General features: G+C 54.9%; 1 protein-coding gene across 1 annotated transcript in view; it reads right to left on the reverse strand.

Annotated features, from left to right (window-relative positions):
- PTK7 (protein tyrosine kinase 7 (inactive)) overlaps positions 1-18087 on the reverse strand; it is a 92813-nt gene that overhangs the window by 20947 nt on the left and 53779 nt on the right. The window contains exons 10-12 of the mRNA XM_061551332.1: positions 16821-16940; positions 16281-16433; positions 2651-2801 (exon numbers count right to left, since the gene is read on the reverse strand). Coding sequence (XP_061407316.1) covers positions 2651-2801; positions 16281-16433; positions 16821-16940 — 424 coding nt within the window. The remainder of the gene's footprint in view (positions 1-2650; positions 2802-16280; positions 16434-16820; positions 16941-18087) is intronic.

The following is an 18087-nucleotide window of genomic DNA, read 5'->3' on the forward strand; positions in this document are numbered from 1 at the left end:
GCCACCATCCTCTCTCCTACGCAATAATTACCATATTTATACAAACAGGCAGAATTTTACATGAGGTTTTGGAGCAACGGTGCAAGTGTGAAGACGGATTTCTATTTAATTAAATTCCTTAACATTCGTATTCCCAAGAAAAACCTCACAGCGTCCTGCTAAGTTTCGCAGCAGGGGGCGATGACGCCACGTTTCCCCAAACAGGTAATCTGCGGGAAATGACTTAAACTTGGTAAAAACAACATTTTCACGACGTCGCCGCACGCGGCCTACCCTTCTCTCAATGACACCACGGGATCCTCAACGTCACCCTTTAAGCAGACGGTGCACGGTATATTTTAAAGTTAACGCGCCCGCGGTTTCAACTGGGGCGGCCCGGGAATGTTCAATTCGAGTGCCGAGCGCGACCGTACAACGCAAACAATACGGCAATTCTGAGCCTCCGAAATGAACGCGCCCATTGTCGAAAAGCATATTCCGCGATTGATCAGTCATTTTACACCGGATTACACCGGCTATAAATATGGCTCAGAGTCTGCCAATTATGCTCAAGGATAATCTGACCGCCAGACTTGTGCGGCTCCCACAACACCAAAATGTGAATCACGACGAACAAAAGCGTTGAGAGATGCAAGTCTCCGCCGCGCCACGCGCTCCTTTGTTGGCGTCGCGACCGAAGCGAGGGAGCGGGAAGAGCGGCCTTCGTGCGGAGAGGAGGGGGGGCGGCAGCGCCAAGACGAGGGGCGGCATCTCAAGAAAGCGAGCGGAGGTGACAATGAATAAAGTTGCAGCATGCGGAGGGGGGAGGGGGGGTTCGGAGAGCGTCTGAAGATGGCAGTCACCATCAGACGTGATTCTATCCGCTGCTAGGATGAATGCCTCCCCCCCCCCCCCCCAAGCCATCGTCAACCTCTTGGAACCGTGATGCGATGTTCTATCCTGCTCCTGCCCGGTGACGTGATCTCATTGCTCCATCGCTGCGGTGGATGTCATTCTTGGGCGACTTCCCTCCTTGTGGCTGCCACTTTGTCGTGGGACTGGACCCACCGGCCGTCGCCCCTCCTAGCCGTGACGTTTCCCGCTCAAGCCCACTCGCTCTTCCTCACAGCAAAGACTGATGTCTCTAACCTGCGTTTGTTCTATAAGCCACGTGTTCCCGTTTCCCGTCTCTCTCGAGACAGAGGGCAAGCAGGCGACTTGACATAGCCAAGTGGTAGCACAGTCACCGCTAGTTTGCACAGCCTCGCTCGTCAAATCTGGCAGGCCGCCCCCGATTATGACTGCGGCGAGTACTAATCAAGATGTTTTATGCGCCGCCTGCTTCGCGGCGAACGTTTAAGATCCCCTGACGCCATTCGAAATGAGAAGGCCACTGTGTGCCGGCATAATGGTCAAAATCTGGCAAGTTGAAAAATTACCTGCAAATTGCTCAATAGGGATTACACACGGAGGCAATCATCGGCACCTACTGGCAGAGCCATGCCTGCTTGCAGGCCAGGTGCTTAGTCACCTCGCGGTGCACAGGGGCAGCTGCCGCTGGGGATGCCCATTCAAATGTGATAAGGTGAGATGTGCTGCAAATCGCTTGCCACGCGCAAAGCGCTCTGAGATGCCCCGAGGTTAAGGAGGCAGCACGATAATAATATACCGTCATTCATGGCAACAAAATCCCACAATGCGACACTAAAAACAAATCATTTTCATGAGCAGACAGCAGGGTGATCATGACACAGAGGGGCAGCAGGAAACAAATGTGCAACATGAAACGCAAGGGGCAGTTGAAGACAGGAAGGGCAGCACGCGATGGCACAGCAGCCCCACAAAGGGGGGAGGAGCAGCAACAGACAGTGGGGCAGCAGGAGACGGCCCCGTGGGCAGCGCCGGAACACTCTCACGGCGGCGATGACGATGATGATGATAGCAAAATGTTCCCACTCCAGCCGCGTCTTGCGTGGCCTTAATTACAGCATTGAGCTGTTGGGATGTTCCGTGAGGGAGCGTGCGCATGTGCCTGGGCGAGTGTCGTCAGGAGCGCTGGGCTGTAGCGGTTAGCGCACCGCGCATCGAACCCCGGTGACCTGAGTTCGATTCACGCTCACCCGAGTTCCAGTCCCGCTCAATGCCACCAACACCAATGGCAATTATCTGAAGCAGTTCCGTGCCTCCCCTCGATCGACTCGGCCTCAAATGTGGCGTGTGAGCATAAGCACTGGAGAAACAAAGGTGGTCTGGCATGGTGCTGGCCACATCACCCGCTCGTGTGCCATGCCAGCCTTCATAGGTGCTCTCTAGCAGCACTTGTCCCAGCAGTCTCTTGTGACTACAGGGGGATCTTTGTCTTTGATGTGGTACAGGAGGATGTGGAGCTTATTGAACCAGCGGTGTCAAGATCAGCCTCTGTGAAGGAGGCAATTGGGACAGTTGGAGGCAGTCGCCGTCCAACAACAACAAAGGGCGGAGGGAAGCGATGCTCACAATCAGTTAACCCATAACACCTGGGTCTGTCCTGCGACCTCCTGCCAGTGAACCTTCGATACTTCCACGTGGGCCCCAAAGTGCACCCAACCCGGCAAAAAGCACCGCGGCGAGGTCACCGCCACTTAACGGCGAACCGCGGCGCCCGTCGTGCGAGCGTGCACGCGCCTCCTACCTGTTAATGGGCTCGTTGGAGTTGAGGATGTGCCCTCGCACCTTCCACTGCGCGCTCGGCTCGGGGTCGCCCAGCGCCTGGCAGTGAAACATGGCCGAGTCGCCCGCGTACACCGTCGTGTTCTCTGGCTCCATCTTGAAGTACGGGAACACTGGGAGACGGGGACGGGGGACGACACACGGTGGGGACACACACACACAGGGAGGACACACACACACAGGGGGGACACACACGAGGCGGAGGGGGTGGGGATACGCAGAGGGGAGACATGGAAGGGACACAAAGGGATACACAAGGAGGCACGGGGACAACACAAGGGAACAAAGGGGCAAACAGAACAGTGTTCAACACATGAACAGCAATCGAGAACAATACGCAAATCAGAGGCATCCTATTGGCTGATAAGAACATTCAGCGGGCTCAGGCAGGTGATGTTGCGGGAAGGAGGCCGCTGGGCAAGACTAATGAGGGAGTGGTAGCCAAGGGAGCCCCAAAAGGATGTCCCCAGCAGACACGGAGCGATCAAATCGGGAGCACGTGCAGGCTCTCGACGCACCCTTACATCACAAGACCGTGAGCAATGGTCTCATCCAGCAGTGGAGAGACCACGGTTGATGATGACGCGGAGAGCCAAGGCAAGGTCTTTGATTCAGTCGCAGCACGACAGCGCGACGCACGCGTAGCGGAGGCGACGACGACGACAAAGAGGCCCACACCGTCACGGCGATCATTGGCAAGCCACGGCCCATACCGCATTCGGTTTTGATTAAACGCACGACTCGCCGACCGTGCTGTCTGTCAAAAAAACAAACCAAAGTAATTGAGCTTGGCAGGACAGGTTGCTTGGAAGGGATTGAGAATTTGCAACGGAGCGGTAGCCAAGAGGCCAACCGTCGTGGAGGTGGAGCAAATGGGCTCGCGTGCGTGCAGTGCGGGAGGGAGACGGATCACGGCAGCGCAGGACCACGAAGGATCGGGGGACGGTGCAGGGTGGGGGGGGGGGGGCTTATGACCCGGTGGTGGATATACAACGCACGATGACCGATGACGGCTACCGTCGTGACGATGATTGATGGCGGCGATGACGACGATGCTAAACTCCACGGGACAGAAAAATGGGGGTCCGTTCAAAAAAACGAAATACGACGAACGGAAGATCGCCGCTCCCACAAAACCGGAATCTACAGAAACCGTCGCCCGAGTCACACAAATAAGGAGCAGTTTCTCTTGGCAAGGATATAAAAGGAGATGCATTAACAAGGCCACTGGGGGGGGGGGCTGTACGGTGGGGGGGCGCAGGGGAGGAAGCCACATGCTCGCAGTAATGACTTCAGTCTGCAGCGAGCCGCATTCCTGCAGCGCAAACGGATGGATGACAAGGAAAATTATACGGGGGGGGGGGGGTAAGCAGGGGGGGGGGGGGTAAGCAGGTGTGGGGGAGAGGGTATGGGGAGCAAGAGCAGGGGCTCGAGTGGGAAGAGAAGGGTGAAATTTCGTCACAGAACTAGGCATGCAAAAGGGAGCAAAAGACAAGATCTTCATCAACAAACTGTTGGGGCAAGAGCTGTTAGCAAAAACCTATGAATGTATGTTGAACTTCTTTCGCATTGTACATAGCCAAACGTGCTAATCGGCACACAAGGGGGGTTGTGTGCCCAGCACTACACTCGTCCATCTTCCCAGTGCTCATGTTTACACACAGCACTGGGTACTCATTTAAGGCTCAGTCAATTCAGATATCACTCATGTTAACCGTGGCTGAGGACCGGACCGAGATCACACGCACGCACGCACACAGGCGCGCCCTCAAGGAAACACGCGCGTAGACAAGACAAACGCGACAATCCTGGCGTCATGCAACACAGTGGCGGCCGCCCCAGTGAAGCAAAGCGACGGCGCACGTCACCTCCGTGACCGGCAACCGCGCCACCGTCACCTCGCTGCCCCCCACCCCCTACCCCCAAGCCTTCCGCTCGCCCGCATTGCCAAGGTAATCAAGTGCACGTGCGAGCCAGGCCCGCTCAGCTTCCCCTCCCAGGGCCCGTCGCACAAATTACCCATCTGGCCCAGAATCAGAGTTGCTTCCCTTGCGAGCGAGCGAGCGAGCGGCGGGGTTGGCGGCGGCAGTGACGGCGGGAGTCTCGGACAAACACAATTTTTTCCTGGACCGAGACCAAGGCAACTGTCGAGGCAAAGATGAATTATTAAATTAAAATTCGCAACAACAAAAAATACATGGCGCAGTACGAGCCAATAAAAAAAATTCGGTGACCCAAGCATGAAAGAGAATGTGGTATCTAGACGGTGGTTGTCTTAAAATTGAAATGGTCCCCCATCATAGGAATGTGGAATATGCACCACCAGCTGTGGGCGCGCAGCAACCGTTTCAGCATCGGATTCTCCCTCTCATCTCATCGTCACCGTGGCGGCCGATGATGGAGAGACACCGTCCACTTTTTTGCGCTCTCCAGTCACGGTGAGCGCTTCTCCTCTTGGATGAAACCCATTCCTGGTGACTCGCCGTGCAGCCCAGCAGACGCTCCGCCAGTTTCTGTCTCTCTCCCGGCGGCAACGGCATTACATCACCAACGTAAGAGCGTTTGCCAAGAAGCCTCGATTTGGTGGCGCACGCTAGGTATACGGCGCACCTGGTCCCACCGTGCGACTCCCGTTAACCTCCCGTTAACCCCGAGCGCGGTTTGCCAAGACGCCCGGCATTTTGGCAGCCAACGCGGCGTCGTGCCGCCACGTGCCGCTTGCTCACATGTCCCTTCCTGTGGCTCATCACCTTCGTGTTTTGCCAAGAGCAGAGAACGGTTTTGAAAAGGGCTCGCGAAAACAAACGCCGCATTTTCTGTACCGCGCGACGCAGGAGGGGGTGAGCGAGCCCCCTAAGTTAAGCCGACCGCATAAAATGTTTAGGCTGCAGATCATTTTGGCCAATTGCCCCGCTATCAAAACATCGGGGGGCCCCCCGCGAGGGGCTAAAGCCGAGCAGTTGCGTGTTTTTAGCGCCGGGATTTATCCGCTTTATCTCCTCCGGCCCCAGGGGCTAGCATGGCAACATCGGCAGCGCCCCGCAGACGGCTCCCAACTACCGGCAGTAGACAGCTGGCCCCACCTACGCGACCGACGCTCCAATATTGCGGCAGCGCCGCCCTTTTTGGAACTCGATGCCTCTCCGCACAGATCCTGCTCAAAGGGCTCACGGCGCCATAACGGTCGAAGAACCTGTGCTTGCAGTGGGGCGCAAGCGCAACTCACCACGTCCGTCATTAACACGGCTGCAGTATCAACATTTACACAAGCGGCTGATGTTTGGGCAATGGAGCTGCTTCACAGCAGAGAGGGAGGGCGGAGAGGGAGGGCGGAGAGGCTGGCCGACTCGCTGTTTTGCAAGATTGTACTTTATGCCGTGGTTCCGTAATAACATAGCAAATGAACAACGTGAATTGAACAGGACCGGTCTCTCTATCAACAGAGATTGGCTCCATTTCCCATCTCGTTTTGGAGATTTGACCACATCGTTCTCAACAGAGACGTCAGCCAAAAAACCCACCGAGACAAACATCTTATCCAACGAGCGGCAAATAAACCCTCAAAGACGGACGCATTAACCTCTGCGGCTGTAAAAGAAAAAGGAAAATCTACACAGATACAACTTCTCAGGCACCTTCCCTCCTTGGCTGCCATTCCGTCGTGAGTCTCGACCACCGGGCATCGTTCCTTCTGGCCGTCACGTGTCCTGTCCAAGGCCACTTACTTTCTTAACAGTCAATGTTTTTAACCTTGATTCGAAGCTTTCGTGACTACAGGAATCCAAAGAACCAAAGAGTATGTCTTGAACCTGCCTTTCTTCTCCAATCTACGTGTCCCTTTATCTGTCACCCAACGTCCTTCTGAGCATCCGCCATGTACAGGCGCTTCCATGGATCATTACATCGCAGAACAGTGGGACGTGGCGACAGCTTCATCCAGCAGCGGACTGATCACGCCTCTTCATCTTGTCGCACGACGGATGGGGTCCGATCTCAGAGTCCTCTCCCCCTCCTCCACGGTCTTCGATCCATCGCCACCTCCAACACACGAGGCAGAGTGTTCTCATGTCCTCGTTGAAAACCTCTCTCCAGGTCTTTTTCGGTCTCCCCATCCATCTTTTTCTCTTTCCCTCGACGTTCACGGTCTGAACTTTCCGTCCACCGTCGTCTTCTGAGCCTCGGACCACATGTCCGAACGACGTCCGCTCAGCATCGCGGCGAGTCTCCCTGGCCCGGCCGTCCATCCCGAGCGAACACAAATTATCGGAGTCCGTCCCAACTGCCATCATTTGGGGCCACACACAGGAATGCACCGGGAGCTGCCGGCTAGACGCTCGGAGCCGATATCGCTCGCCCCCACCCACCACCCCCTCTGCGGCCCGTGTCAACGGCGCCATCTCACCCTCACCGTGGCGCACGCCATCCTGTACAGCGCACGAGAGCGCTGGCACACGGCGCCAGGAGGCCCCCCTGGTGGGATAAACCGCAAAGGGCCTCGGACTCGCCGAGCCAAACGAGCCACCGCGAATTTGCACGCCGGTGACAGAGGTCAGGGTTCACGTGCGACGACGGCGGTGTTCGCGACGCTACGCGGAATGTCAGGAGCGGCTGCTGAGCACCGAAGTGTGGAAGTGCGCGCGATGGAACATGGAGGCTCCTGTCTGGCTCACGTACTCCAGCCTGGCTCACGCACCCCCCTGCCTTGCTCAGATATATTTTCTTACCAAGGAGAGCCTCATCGGGTCTCAAGACTCTTTTTCAGGAAGCTCCTGCCAAGTTTTCGCAGTATGGGGCGACGATGTTGCTGTGGCTGCTGCTGCGTAATCCCAATCGAATTAATTTACGGGCAATTTTTGAAGCATTGGAAAATTTGTCCAATACCAGTTCCATGGTGCCTTTTAGCTTTGGAAAGAAAGCAAGAGATCCTGGGAGGAAAAACATGCAGAATAGGGGGGGCAGGAGGTGGAGGAGAACATACAAACTCCACTCAGAAAAGTGCCCTGCTTGCTGTGAGCCATGCTGATATCCAAGACAACCTTGCCTGGCTCGGATATATACTAAACACTTGTTTTCTTTTCTTTTACCAGGTAAGGCTCACTGAGCTATGTAGCTCTTTTTTCAGAAGCGACCTGGCTATCACGAATGATAGCTCAACGAAGTGGCTTATCACGTGGTAATCTATCGCAGCCAAACACTCAAAACGCGTGTTAAAAAAATGTGGAAGGTAAAAACCATAGGAGACCTGAATAAAAATCCACGCGACCACGAGGAGAAACATGCAAACTCCAAATATACAACAGGACGTCATGGTCAGGATGGAACCTACGACTTCCCGTATACCAGGCTGAGGGAGTTAACATCTCGCCACCGCGGCGCCCTATTACGCCTTGCCGGACCTCACGTTGAGCCCCCTTCCTGGCGTGCACGAGGCTCCTCTGGGGCGGCGGCCGACGTCGCCACCGCCCCGGCGCTCGTGCGGTTTCACCGGCGCCCGCGATTAACTGCAGCGAACACCTCGGGCGACGTGGCGGCACGGCACGGCACGGCCCGAGAGTGCGCGTGCGGTAAAACATTTACAAGGCCCCGGCGCGACGGTAAACGAGCGTGCTGGCCCGGCAACACAGAATTCCATTTTCTGGCACAAATAAAACATTTAAACAACGACCCTACCCCCCCAATAACCACCAAGCACTAAAGCGGGGCAAGAATTACATCCAGAAGATATGAACCACAGAGTTGGGTGGAAGACACATAGTTGCCCACGTGTGTCACCCATCAGCCGAGTGAAGAAGCGTCGATTCCTCAAGTCGATTCTAATGCTCACAGTGCACGCGTCTATTCGGCTCCTTGTGATTTGTACAAAACGTGAAATGTTTACTACCTCGCCTGGTATACAGGAGGCTGTAAGCTCGATCCTGACAATGACGCCTGTTGTGGCGAGGGCACCGCACTATGAGCCAGGTAGCCCGAGTTCGATCCCTGGCCAAGAGTGGTGAGTGATGATGTCTGAATCGGTCCTGGCAGCCTCCTTTATCAACCCACATCGAGCAGCGTGAAGTATGGTCGGACAACCCCCTCGTCTGCCACAGGGAGGACTTTATCTGGCAGCGGATTGGCAAAGGGACGTAAAATTCCGCAAAATATACACAAATAAAAAATGAGAGAGCTCGTGGTTCCATCTCAAATGAGCATGGGGCAGTGTACATCTCCTGTATACATCCTTGAGCCAGTGGACATAATTCCACATTCCTATGGTGTGGGGTGAGTCTATCTACGTAACATGAGACTCCCGACAAAGTGGGGCTCATTATATCAACCCAGGATTTGAACTCGTAACTTTCAGACGTTGAGCCAGTGGCTCTAACCACAGCTCCACTCGGCCAGACATCATCACATATACGCAATTAAGCCAGCAAGGCACACGCAATGACGATTAGTGCATCACACTAAATGCCGCTAATTGAAAAGATATGCGCAAAAGAGGGCACGCTGTGAACCCAGAACCACCAGACTAAAGCCCAGCACTGGATGCTTTGCCATATATATGTATTTTTTGTATTTACACGTAAATAAAACTTGGTCCTGCCAGTTTTAGCAGTGGGGTCTGATGTTGCTGCTGTGTATAACTCCAACCGAGTAATTGGTGGGTAATTTTTCAGCATTGCGATGTTTTGGCCAATACCAGTTTGCATGGTATGTTTTTAAGCTATACGATGATACCAGCGAACCCAGAGGAAACCCATGTCAAACAGGGGAAGAACATACAAATTCCACGCAGAAAGTTGCCCGGGTCGGGAAGGGAACCCGGTCCCATTCTTTCCGTACCGCGCTGCCAGCCTCCAACCCGACGGCACAAACGACGAGCTAAATATTCCACGCAGGCTCGAGTGAACGTAACAAGACAAACGAGACGGAACAAACGGGTAAGCATACAAGTGAAATGACACGGCGATGTTTTACACAGCAAACCAGCTCATGCTAAATCGACAAGAGGAGGACTGAAATCGGTTCAGAAGTTAACCGTGGCTGGGAATCAAACTCAGGTTGGCGGGCTCGGAGCTAAACGGGAGTGAATAAAACTGCACGACTGAGACGAGAACAGAGTAAGCGGGACGGCAATAATGACGCGAGTATAATGGGATCGCAAAATTGAATCACAACCCACGAATCAATCGCGACGCTTCGTCGAACCTCCGCGCGGGTCGGATTTGGCATAAAGGGTGAGTGGGGGGGTTGTGGGGAGGATGTCGAGGGGGCTAACTGTAACTCGCCTACAATCCATCACCGTGTGAGGGGGTGGGGGGCGACGATGCGATGTTCGGGGCATTGGTATGCGTCGTCTCGGGTGTCGCTCCGCCTCCACGCTCGCCGGCAAGATAACAACGCGCGCCCGCGGGCCGCGGCTGTGGGAAAAAATCCGCTGGAATCGGCGGTGGGGGCGGCGGCGCGTCGTTTACCTTGCCCGCGCGATAAGCGCGGCAGCGGCTCGCAAGGTGCGGGAACGTTTAATTAGAAATCCCATTCACGGCAGCTTGGCCTCGCGACAGCTCCTCCACCGCCCATCCCCATGCCAGCACGGGCTCTTTATGAATTTGTTTTTGTGGGTTGGGTGGAGGGGGCGGCGGGGGGGGGGGAGGGGGCAGGGGGGAGTCGTGTTTGCTGGGAGCGTCTATTGTGGCACTGCGGCGCTAATCTGCGCTCTTGGTCGGACTCTCTCAAACGGCCACCTGCGGTGAGCGAGGGAAGAATCGCGTCGCGTACTCAAGCCCACACAATATAAGTACGCATCATACATGCACACACCGGGCATACGCACACTATATATACGCATCATGCACGCATCATGTACGCACAACCCTGTATGCACATGCATGCATCATGCACGCGCCGTATGTGCACGCACATACATACATACATAGACACGCAAGCACAAACGCACACACAAATACACGCAAGCATGCCCAAAATAAATCGCAAGCACAGATGTGCACAATTACACACACAATGCACAGAGATGAATGTCTCCCAGAGCCTACATAAAATGTGCAAGTGCTGTTAGCGAGCACCTATTAAAGCTGGCACGGCGCACGAGGGAGTGGAGTGGCTAGGAACACACCCGGCTGCCTTTGTCTTCCCAGCAGTGATGTTTACACCGCTTCAAGTAATAAACTCACACAAACCCAGATACATAAACAACAACAACCATTTGCCTCTAAGTGGTGATGATGTCACCACAGTGCTTGTGCTAGGCTAGGTGCACTTTGAGGTTATGAAGCGGAGACGGCTGACTGACAAGATGAATACACACATGTGTAGTGAGTCCAACTGAGTCGCAGACATTGTTCCTTTTAGAGGCAACACTTCTATTTGTAACACCATAACACAAAGGGCTAACTGCCCCTTTACCAGATACAACCTAGGGTGGTGACAACCCAGCTAACTACCCTATACGAAGGAGTTACTGCTACGAAGGGTCGGGCCCTCGCTCAGGTCTCCGACCACGTGGTTGCCTCGTAGGACAAAGCTTGAGACGTTGAGCTTCCAGCTTGTAGGTGTTGAGCTTCCAGCTTGTAGGTGTTGAGCTTCCAGCTTGTAGATGTTGAGCTTCCAGCTTGTAGGTGTTGAGCTTCCAGCTTGTAGATGTTGAGCTTCCAGCTTGTAGATGTTGAGCTTCCAGCTTGTAGATGTTGAGCTTCCAGCTTGTAGACATAGAGCTTCCAGCTTGTAGACGTTGAGCTTCCAGCTTGTAGATGTTGAGCTTCCAGCTTGTAGATGTTGAGCTTCCAGCTTGTAGGTGTTGAGCTTCCAGCTGGTAGATGTTGAGCTTCCAGCTTGTAGATGTTGAGCTTCCAGCTTGTAGGTGTTGAGCTTCCCGCTTGGAGACGTGGAGCTTCCAGCTTGTAGACGTTGAGCTTCCAGCTTGTAGACGTTGAGCTTCCAGCTTGTAGACGTTGAGCTTCCAGCTTGTAGACGTTGAGCTTCCAGCTTGTAGACGTTGAGCTTCCAGCTTGTAGATATTGAGCTTCCAGCTTGTAGACGTTGAGCTTCCAGCTTGTAGATGTTGAGCTTCCAGCTTGTAGGTGTTGAGCTTCCCGCTTGGAGACGTGGAGCTTCCAGCTTGTAGACGTTGAGCTTCCAGCTTGTAGACGTTGAGCTTCCAGCTTGTAGACGTTGAGCTTCCAGCTTGTAGACGTTGAGCTTCCAGCTTGTAGATATTGAGCTTCCAGCTTGTAGACGTTGAGCTTCCAGCTTGTAGATGTTGAGCTTCCAGCTTGTAGATGTTGAGCTTCCAGCTTGTAGACGTTGAGCTTCCAGCTTGTAGATATTGAGCTTCCAGCTTGTAGATGTTGAGCTTCCAGCTTGTAGATGTAGAGCTTCCAGCTTGTAGCTGTAGAGCTTCCAGCCTGTAGACATTGAGCTTCCAGCTTGTAGCTGTAGAGCTTCCGGCTTGTAGGTGTAGAGCTTCCAGCTTGTAGCTGTAGAGGTTCCAGCTTGTAGCTGTAGAGGTTCCAGCTTGTAGATGTTGAGCTTCCAGCTTGTAGATGTTGAGCTTCCAGCTTGTAGGTGTTGAGCTTCCAGCTTGTAGGTGTTGAGCTTCCAGCTTGTAGATGTAGAGGTTCCAGCTTGTAGATGTTGAGCTTCCAGCTTGTAGACGTTGAGCTTCCAGCTTGTAGGTGTTGAGCTACCCGCTTGTAGATGTTGAGCTTCCAGCTTGTAGCTGTCGAGCTTCCAGCTTGTAGAAGTTGAGCTTCCAGCTTGTAGGTGTTGAGCTTCCAGCTTGTAGGTGTTGAGCTTCCAGCTTGTAGATGTAGAGCTTCCAGCTTGTAGATGTTGAGCTTCCAGCTTGTAGATGTAGAGCTTCCAGCTTGTAGATGTAGAGCTTCCAGCTTGTATATGTAGAGCTTCCAGCTTGTAGATGTAGAGCTTCCAGCTTGTAGCTGTAGAGCTTCCAGCCTGTAGCTGTAGAGCTTCCAGCCTGTAGACATTGAGCTTCCAGCTTGTAGCTGTAGAGCTTCCGGCTTGTAGGTGTAGAGCTTCCAGCTTGTAGCTGTAGAGGTTCCAGCTTGTAGATGTAGAGGTTCCAGCTTGTAGATGTTGAGCTTCCAGCTTGTAGGTGTTGAGCTTCCAGCTTGTAGGTGTTGAGCTTCCAGCTTGTAGGTGTTGAGCTTCCAGCTTGTAGATCTAGAGCTTCCAGCTTGTAGATGTTGAGCTTCCCACTTGTAGAACGCAGCGACCCCAGTCCCTCTCAGGGACCCACCTTATATCCCTCTCTGGTCGGGGCCGCTCCGCCCTCGGCCCCGCCTGCCTTCACGAGCATTCTCGTTCCCTCTCCATCCTTCTCAAGAGCTTTCCCCGGACACGTGATCACCCACTAGCCCCCCCCCTCCCCCCCAATCTGGGGCCTCCTGTGTGGAAACTCCGGATCATGTGTCTACGGGGTCAACCAGAGTGCCATGGCCTGGGGCAACCCTACCACCCCTGGGCTGACACTCACCCACTCCCCCTCGGGGGAGCCCCCACCACACGCTGTGCGTGGTGCCCGCACTTTCCCAGTGCTCGCCGAGCCCCGCGAGGGCTGGCATTACACACAGCCACCCACACGGTGCTGTCCACGCTAGGGCTGGTGTCACACACAGCCACCCACACGGTGCTGTCCACGCTAGGGCTGTGTCACACACAGCCACCCACACGGTGCTGTCCACGATGTAGGAACATCGAACGACATGGCCCTTCTGGGCCGGCACCATACAGTGACATCCCCGATGTCACTACACATGCACAAAAGTGCAAAAGTATAAAAAAAAAACATAGGGGAAAATATATGTGCATATCCACGAAGAAAAAGATCCCCCGTATGAGGAATTGCTGCAAGCGAGCACGTACGAAGGCCGCCGTGGCACATGGGGGGTAAGGTAGCCATCCCCACACCCGGCCGCCTTTGTACCCGAGTGGCGATGTTTACACATTGAACTCGGTACTCATTTGACGCCGAGTTGACCGAGGAGGAAGCCCAGGACTGGTTCAGATATTCGTCACCAATGTTAGCCGTGAGCGGGAATCGAACTCTGGTTGCCGGGTTCGTAGTGCATCGCGCTCACCACCGTGCCACCGCTCTCCACACGCACACACACGCGTGCACCTTCACGCTTGCCCACCCAGACAACTCCAGCCACGGGCACTGCACAAAGACCCACTCTTTCCCACTCGTTGCACCATTACAGCTGGCCGGCTCGGCCGTGCTGTGACACGCACGCGCGTGTACCGAGGAGGAGGCTTAAATAAAAATATAATAAGTGCTTCGGCGGCGCTCCAGCTGTGATGCGGTCGCAGCTCAGGGGCATCATCACACTCGAGCGTGACAGCCGCTCGCTCGCGCGGCGCATCCCGCGTCCTCCCGCGTGCGCCCTAAGTGCAGCACCGAGTGAGCTCTTAAGTGACTGCCGGAGAGACGTTACAGTGCCTTACTCACGCAAGGGGGGCTCGCGGGGTGTGGGGGTCTCGAGGGGTCTGGGGGGTCTCGAGGGGTCTGGGGGTTCTGGGGGTCTCGAGGGGTCTGGGTAGGACTGATGGGTAACTGTGCCACGAGTCGTAGGACACGTTGTTGGGAGTGTGCTGCCTTGAGAATGTGCTTTCGTATCAGAGGAAAATAGTGATACCCGGAGAAAACCCAAGGTGCGTGCGAGAGGATACCACTCAAATGCCCACAAGGACGGGTTCATCAACCGACTTGCTGTACTGCCAACCTGGACATGATCCACCAAACCTCGTTTCCAAAGCGGCGGATCGCAGGCGAGCGCGCCACCTCGCCATGCTGACACACACCGGGCCACCGCGGCGCTCGCAATACGGTCACTACCACCGCTTCCCTTCCCACCGTGGGGAGAGAGCGAGTGAGCAAGAGAGAGGGGAGTGTGTGAAAGAGAGTGAGAGAGCGAGAGAGGGTGAGTGAGCGAGTGAGCAAGCGAGGGCAAGAGAGTGAGCGAGCGACAGTGACCGAGAGAGAGAGCGCCAGTAAGAGAGCGCCAGATTGAGACAGCGATAGCAAGAGATTGAGAGCGATAGAGAATGAGAGAAAGAGATTAAGAGAAAGTGAGAGATTGAAAGAGTGAGAGGGGAGAGCGAGCGAGAGAGTGAGAGAGCGAGAGATTGAGGAGAACTCCGCGGCTTCAATCGCAGCGAGGTTCCCCCCCTCGGGGCTTTCTGATCATTACCGTCACAAGACTCCTCCACCTGCTGTCTGGGGTGTGACATCTTACGGCTGGAAATATTAGAAAAAAAGTAATAACAAAATAAAGCGGCTAAATTTACACGCGATTCATCCTCTGCCCGTGCAGCATCACAATTTCCCGGTCGGATGACAACAATACGCGGGGTGCCGGGCCCTCCCCGGCCCGCGGTGGGGGCCCCCCCGTGGGATTTCTCACGCCGCGCCTCGCCAATCCTGACAGCGTAAGTGGCGAGCCATTATGTCGGCCCGGCGCGTTTTTTTTTTTCTTTCACGCCGCGAAGGCGATCGTGACGCGGAGACCGAGAGGGGGTGGGCCGCTTCGTCGAGATGAGTTCGCGGGGCGTAGATTCAATCGCTCGCTCGGCCGAAATTAGGGTGCGCGTGCGCGCGCCGGAAAAACTCATTACAACGCGGCGAGGCAATCCGCACATTTAACTCCCGGAACGCCTCCGGAAACCGTCCAACGCCGACGACAAATTGCATTTCAGCCGGGCCTATTACATCCGCACCGTCTGACATCACAAAGCGACCCAGCTCCACCCACCCTCTCCACAATATTCACCGTGCCCAAGTAAAAATAAACTTAACACTCTGTATATTCCGGTGAAGACTGGCCGGGATGAGCGTCGACGTCTGCATTTCCTCTCGGTGACGGCAAAGGCGAATTCCGGTGATGATTTTTAATTAAGCCGCTATTCGTGATCTGCGACGAGTGGGAGCAGCGGCAGCTTGAGCCCTGTGATTAGGGATGTTCCGGTGGCATCCGCCCACCCCTTTCCGCCACCCCCCCCCCCTCGTCAATGGCGTGCGAGGCACGAATCGCTCAGCAAGCGACAATGCCTTTGGGTTTCGTATTTTTTTATTTTCTTTCTCCCGGTGGAGTCCCGTGACAAGGCCCTCGACTATTTCTACCAAAGGAACAGCTGTTCCCACAGCTCCACAAACAAGAAAATCCCAAGTTCAATTAGAGGGATCCGTTTGGCCTCCCTCGTGAGTGCAATGATTATCCCCCCTCTATCCCCCTGATGAGAGGAAATCCTCATTGCACAAGCGTACAGTTACATAATTATAATAACGATGTGAGGTTAGGATTCCGGCAGGAGAGGTGGAATCGAGATGCATCGTGAGGTCCCCAGTTCGACTCCTGGGTAGTGGCGGAGCTGGTTCCATACGGTGGACGGCGAGTATGTCACGCGCAGCCTCCAGGCATCTCACGCTCACCACCGCACCTCCCTACAGGAGTCTCGCTCGCCAACACCGCCGTACAGGTGTCACGCTCGCCACTACTCGTGCAGGCGTCGCATCCGCCGGCAACCTACAGACATCACCACTCGCCCTCCGCTGTCACAAGCGTCGCGCTCACCGGCAACCTGCAGCCGGACGGTGGCCTCAATGTCGCCCTGCATGGAGTTGGAGGCGGTGCACGAGTAGTCGCCCTCGTGTGAGGCGTCCACCTTCCGGAAGACAAGCGTGCCGGCCTCCTGTGCCACGCCGGGGGGTAGCGGTGCGCCGTGGCCTGCTCCCCGCATACACACGAGGACACACGGGGACACGCGGTGGCACAGTGAAATGAGGACATGCTGCCCTGGGTTGACACTGCGGTCTGTATTAACCAAAAAAATACTTCGCGCCGTCTGCTTCACAAAAAGATACCCGTAACGTCACTCCAAAGTGGAGTAGGCCGTTGTGTGCCGGCAACACGATCCAAATTTAGTCATTTAAAAAATCACCCTGGTTCTGCTTCCCCACCCCTCCATGCACCTCCCCCATGCCTTCCTGCACTTCTCCATCTTCCCCACATCTCCCAGTTCCTTCCCCGTTACCTTCTCCATTCCTTCCCCACTCTAACACCGTGCCGAGTGGGCTCCGGGGAGGGTGGGGGAGTGAGGGAGGGGGTACCAACCCTGTCTGCTCCACGTGATGACGGGTGGCTCACGGCCCGTAGCCGAGCAGTGGACGCTGCTGCTCTTCCCCAGCTCCAGGCACTGGTGCAGCTGCGGCGTCGGCGTGAACTTGAGGTTCGCTGGAACAGAACGAAAACTTAATAAATGGAATCGATCGCCGCGAGCGACGACAGCGCACAAGCGACGGCGTCTGCTCCCCCGCCTCTGGTGTGATCGCGAGTCTGAGATCGTAAACTCCCCAGGAGCCTCGTGGAATCCCACGCGCACATCTTAACGAAACGCGCCGAGACCATACACAAATGAATAAATAATCCGGGACGATATCCAACGGCTTCCCATTAAAACGCACGACTGCATCTGCATCCTATTAAAACACCGAATTACAGCACAGAAAACTCACGTACGTGCACGCTTTAATTCAGCAGGGCCGTATTTTGAAATTAGTAATGGTCCTGTATTTATTTATGGGCCACGTTATGGCTACAACCGAAGGGCCCCCAGGGGCTGGAATTGAAGTGCTGATGTCATTTCAGGCAGGAATGCAAAACGTGGTTAAGCAAACGTTTAAGCGCAGTTATTTTACGCGATGCCTCACCAGACTAAACGCAGCCCACGCACGCTTACAAAGACCCCCCTATATAACCTTTAACAGACAGTTGGGGCAAGTGCTGTTAGCGAGCACCTATTAAGGCCGGCACGGCACACGAGGGGGTGGCTGGCCAGCAAAACGCCTGGCCACCTTCATCTCCCAAGTGCTGAATCGACCTATAGGAAGGCCTAGGACGGCTTCAGATATTTGCCACCGTTATTGGTCGTGAGCGGGAATCAAACTTAGGTCGCCGAGTTCATAGCGCAGTGCACTAGCCACTGCACGACCGCTCCCCACTGCGCTCACACGCAAAGACACACACACGTACTGGCTGTGTTAGTGTCCAACAATTTCTATGGCCACAAACTGAAGTTGACTGTATGGGTCAGAGAGCCGGACTTTAACAAATGATGCTGGGAATTCCACGGCGGGATAGGCTGAGCAACTTGGAGATTCAGAGTATGACACGGGAAGAACGTGGTGGAAGCACGTAATCAGCAAAGTGGAGGCTGTGCAGGGTAGAGAAGAAGGGCAATTGATCGAGACGGGCATTGCAATGATACCCAGAGGTCACCGACCAATGGGAATAGAAGACAAAGCCAGACGGTGGTGGCGGCGATGAGACTGTAAGTACGGTCCATGGAGGTCGAGCGCCAACTTTGCCACAACTCTGGGAT

The sequence above is a fragment of the Lethenteron reissneri genome, chromosome 14 (assembly GCF_015708825.2).
Source record: "Lethenteron reissneri isolate LAM-NWPU_2019-01 chromosome 14, ASM1570882v1, whole genome shotgun sequence".
NCBI classification, from domain to species: domain Eukaryota; kingdom Metazoa; phylum Chordata; class Hyperoartia; order Petromyzontiformes; family Petromyzontidae; genus Lethenteron; species Lethenteron reissneri.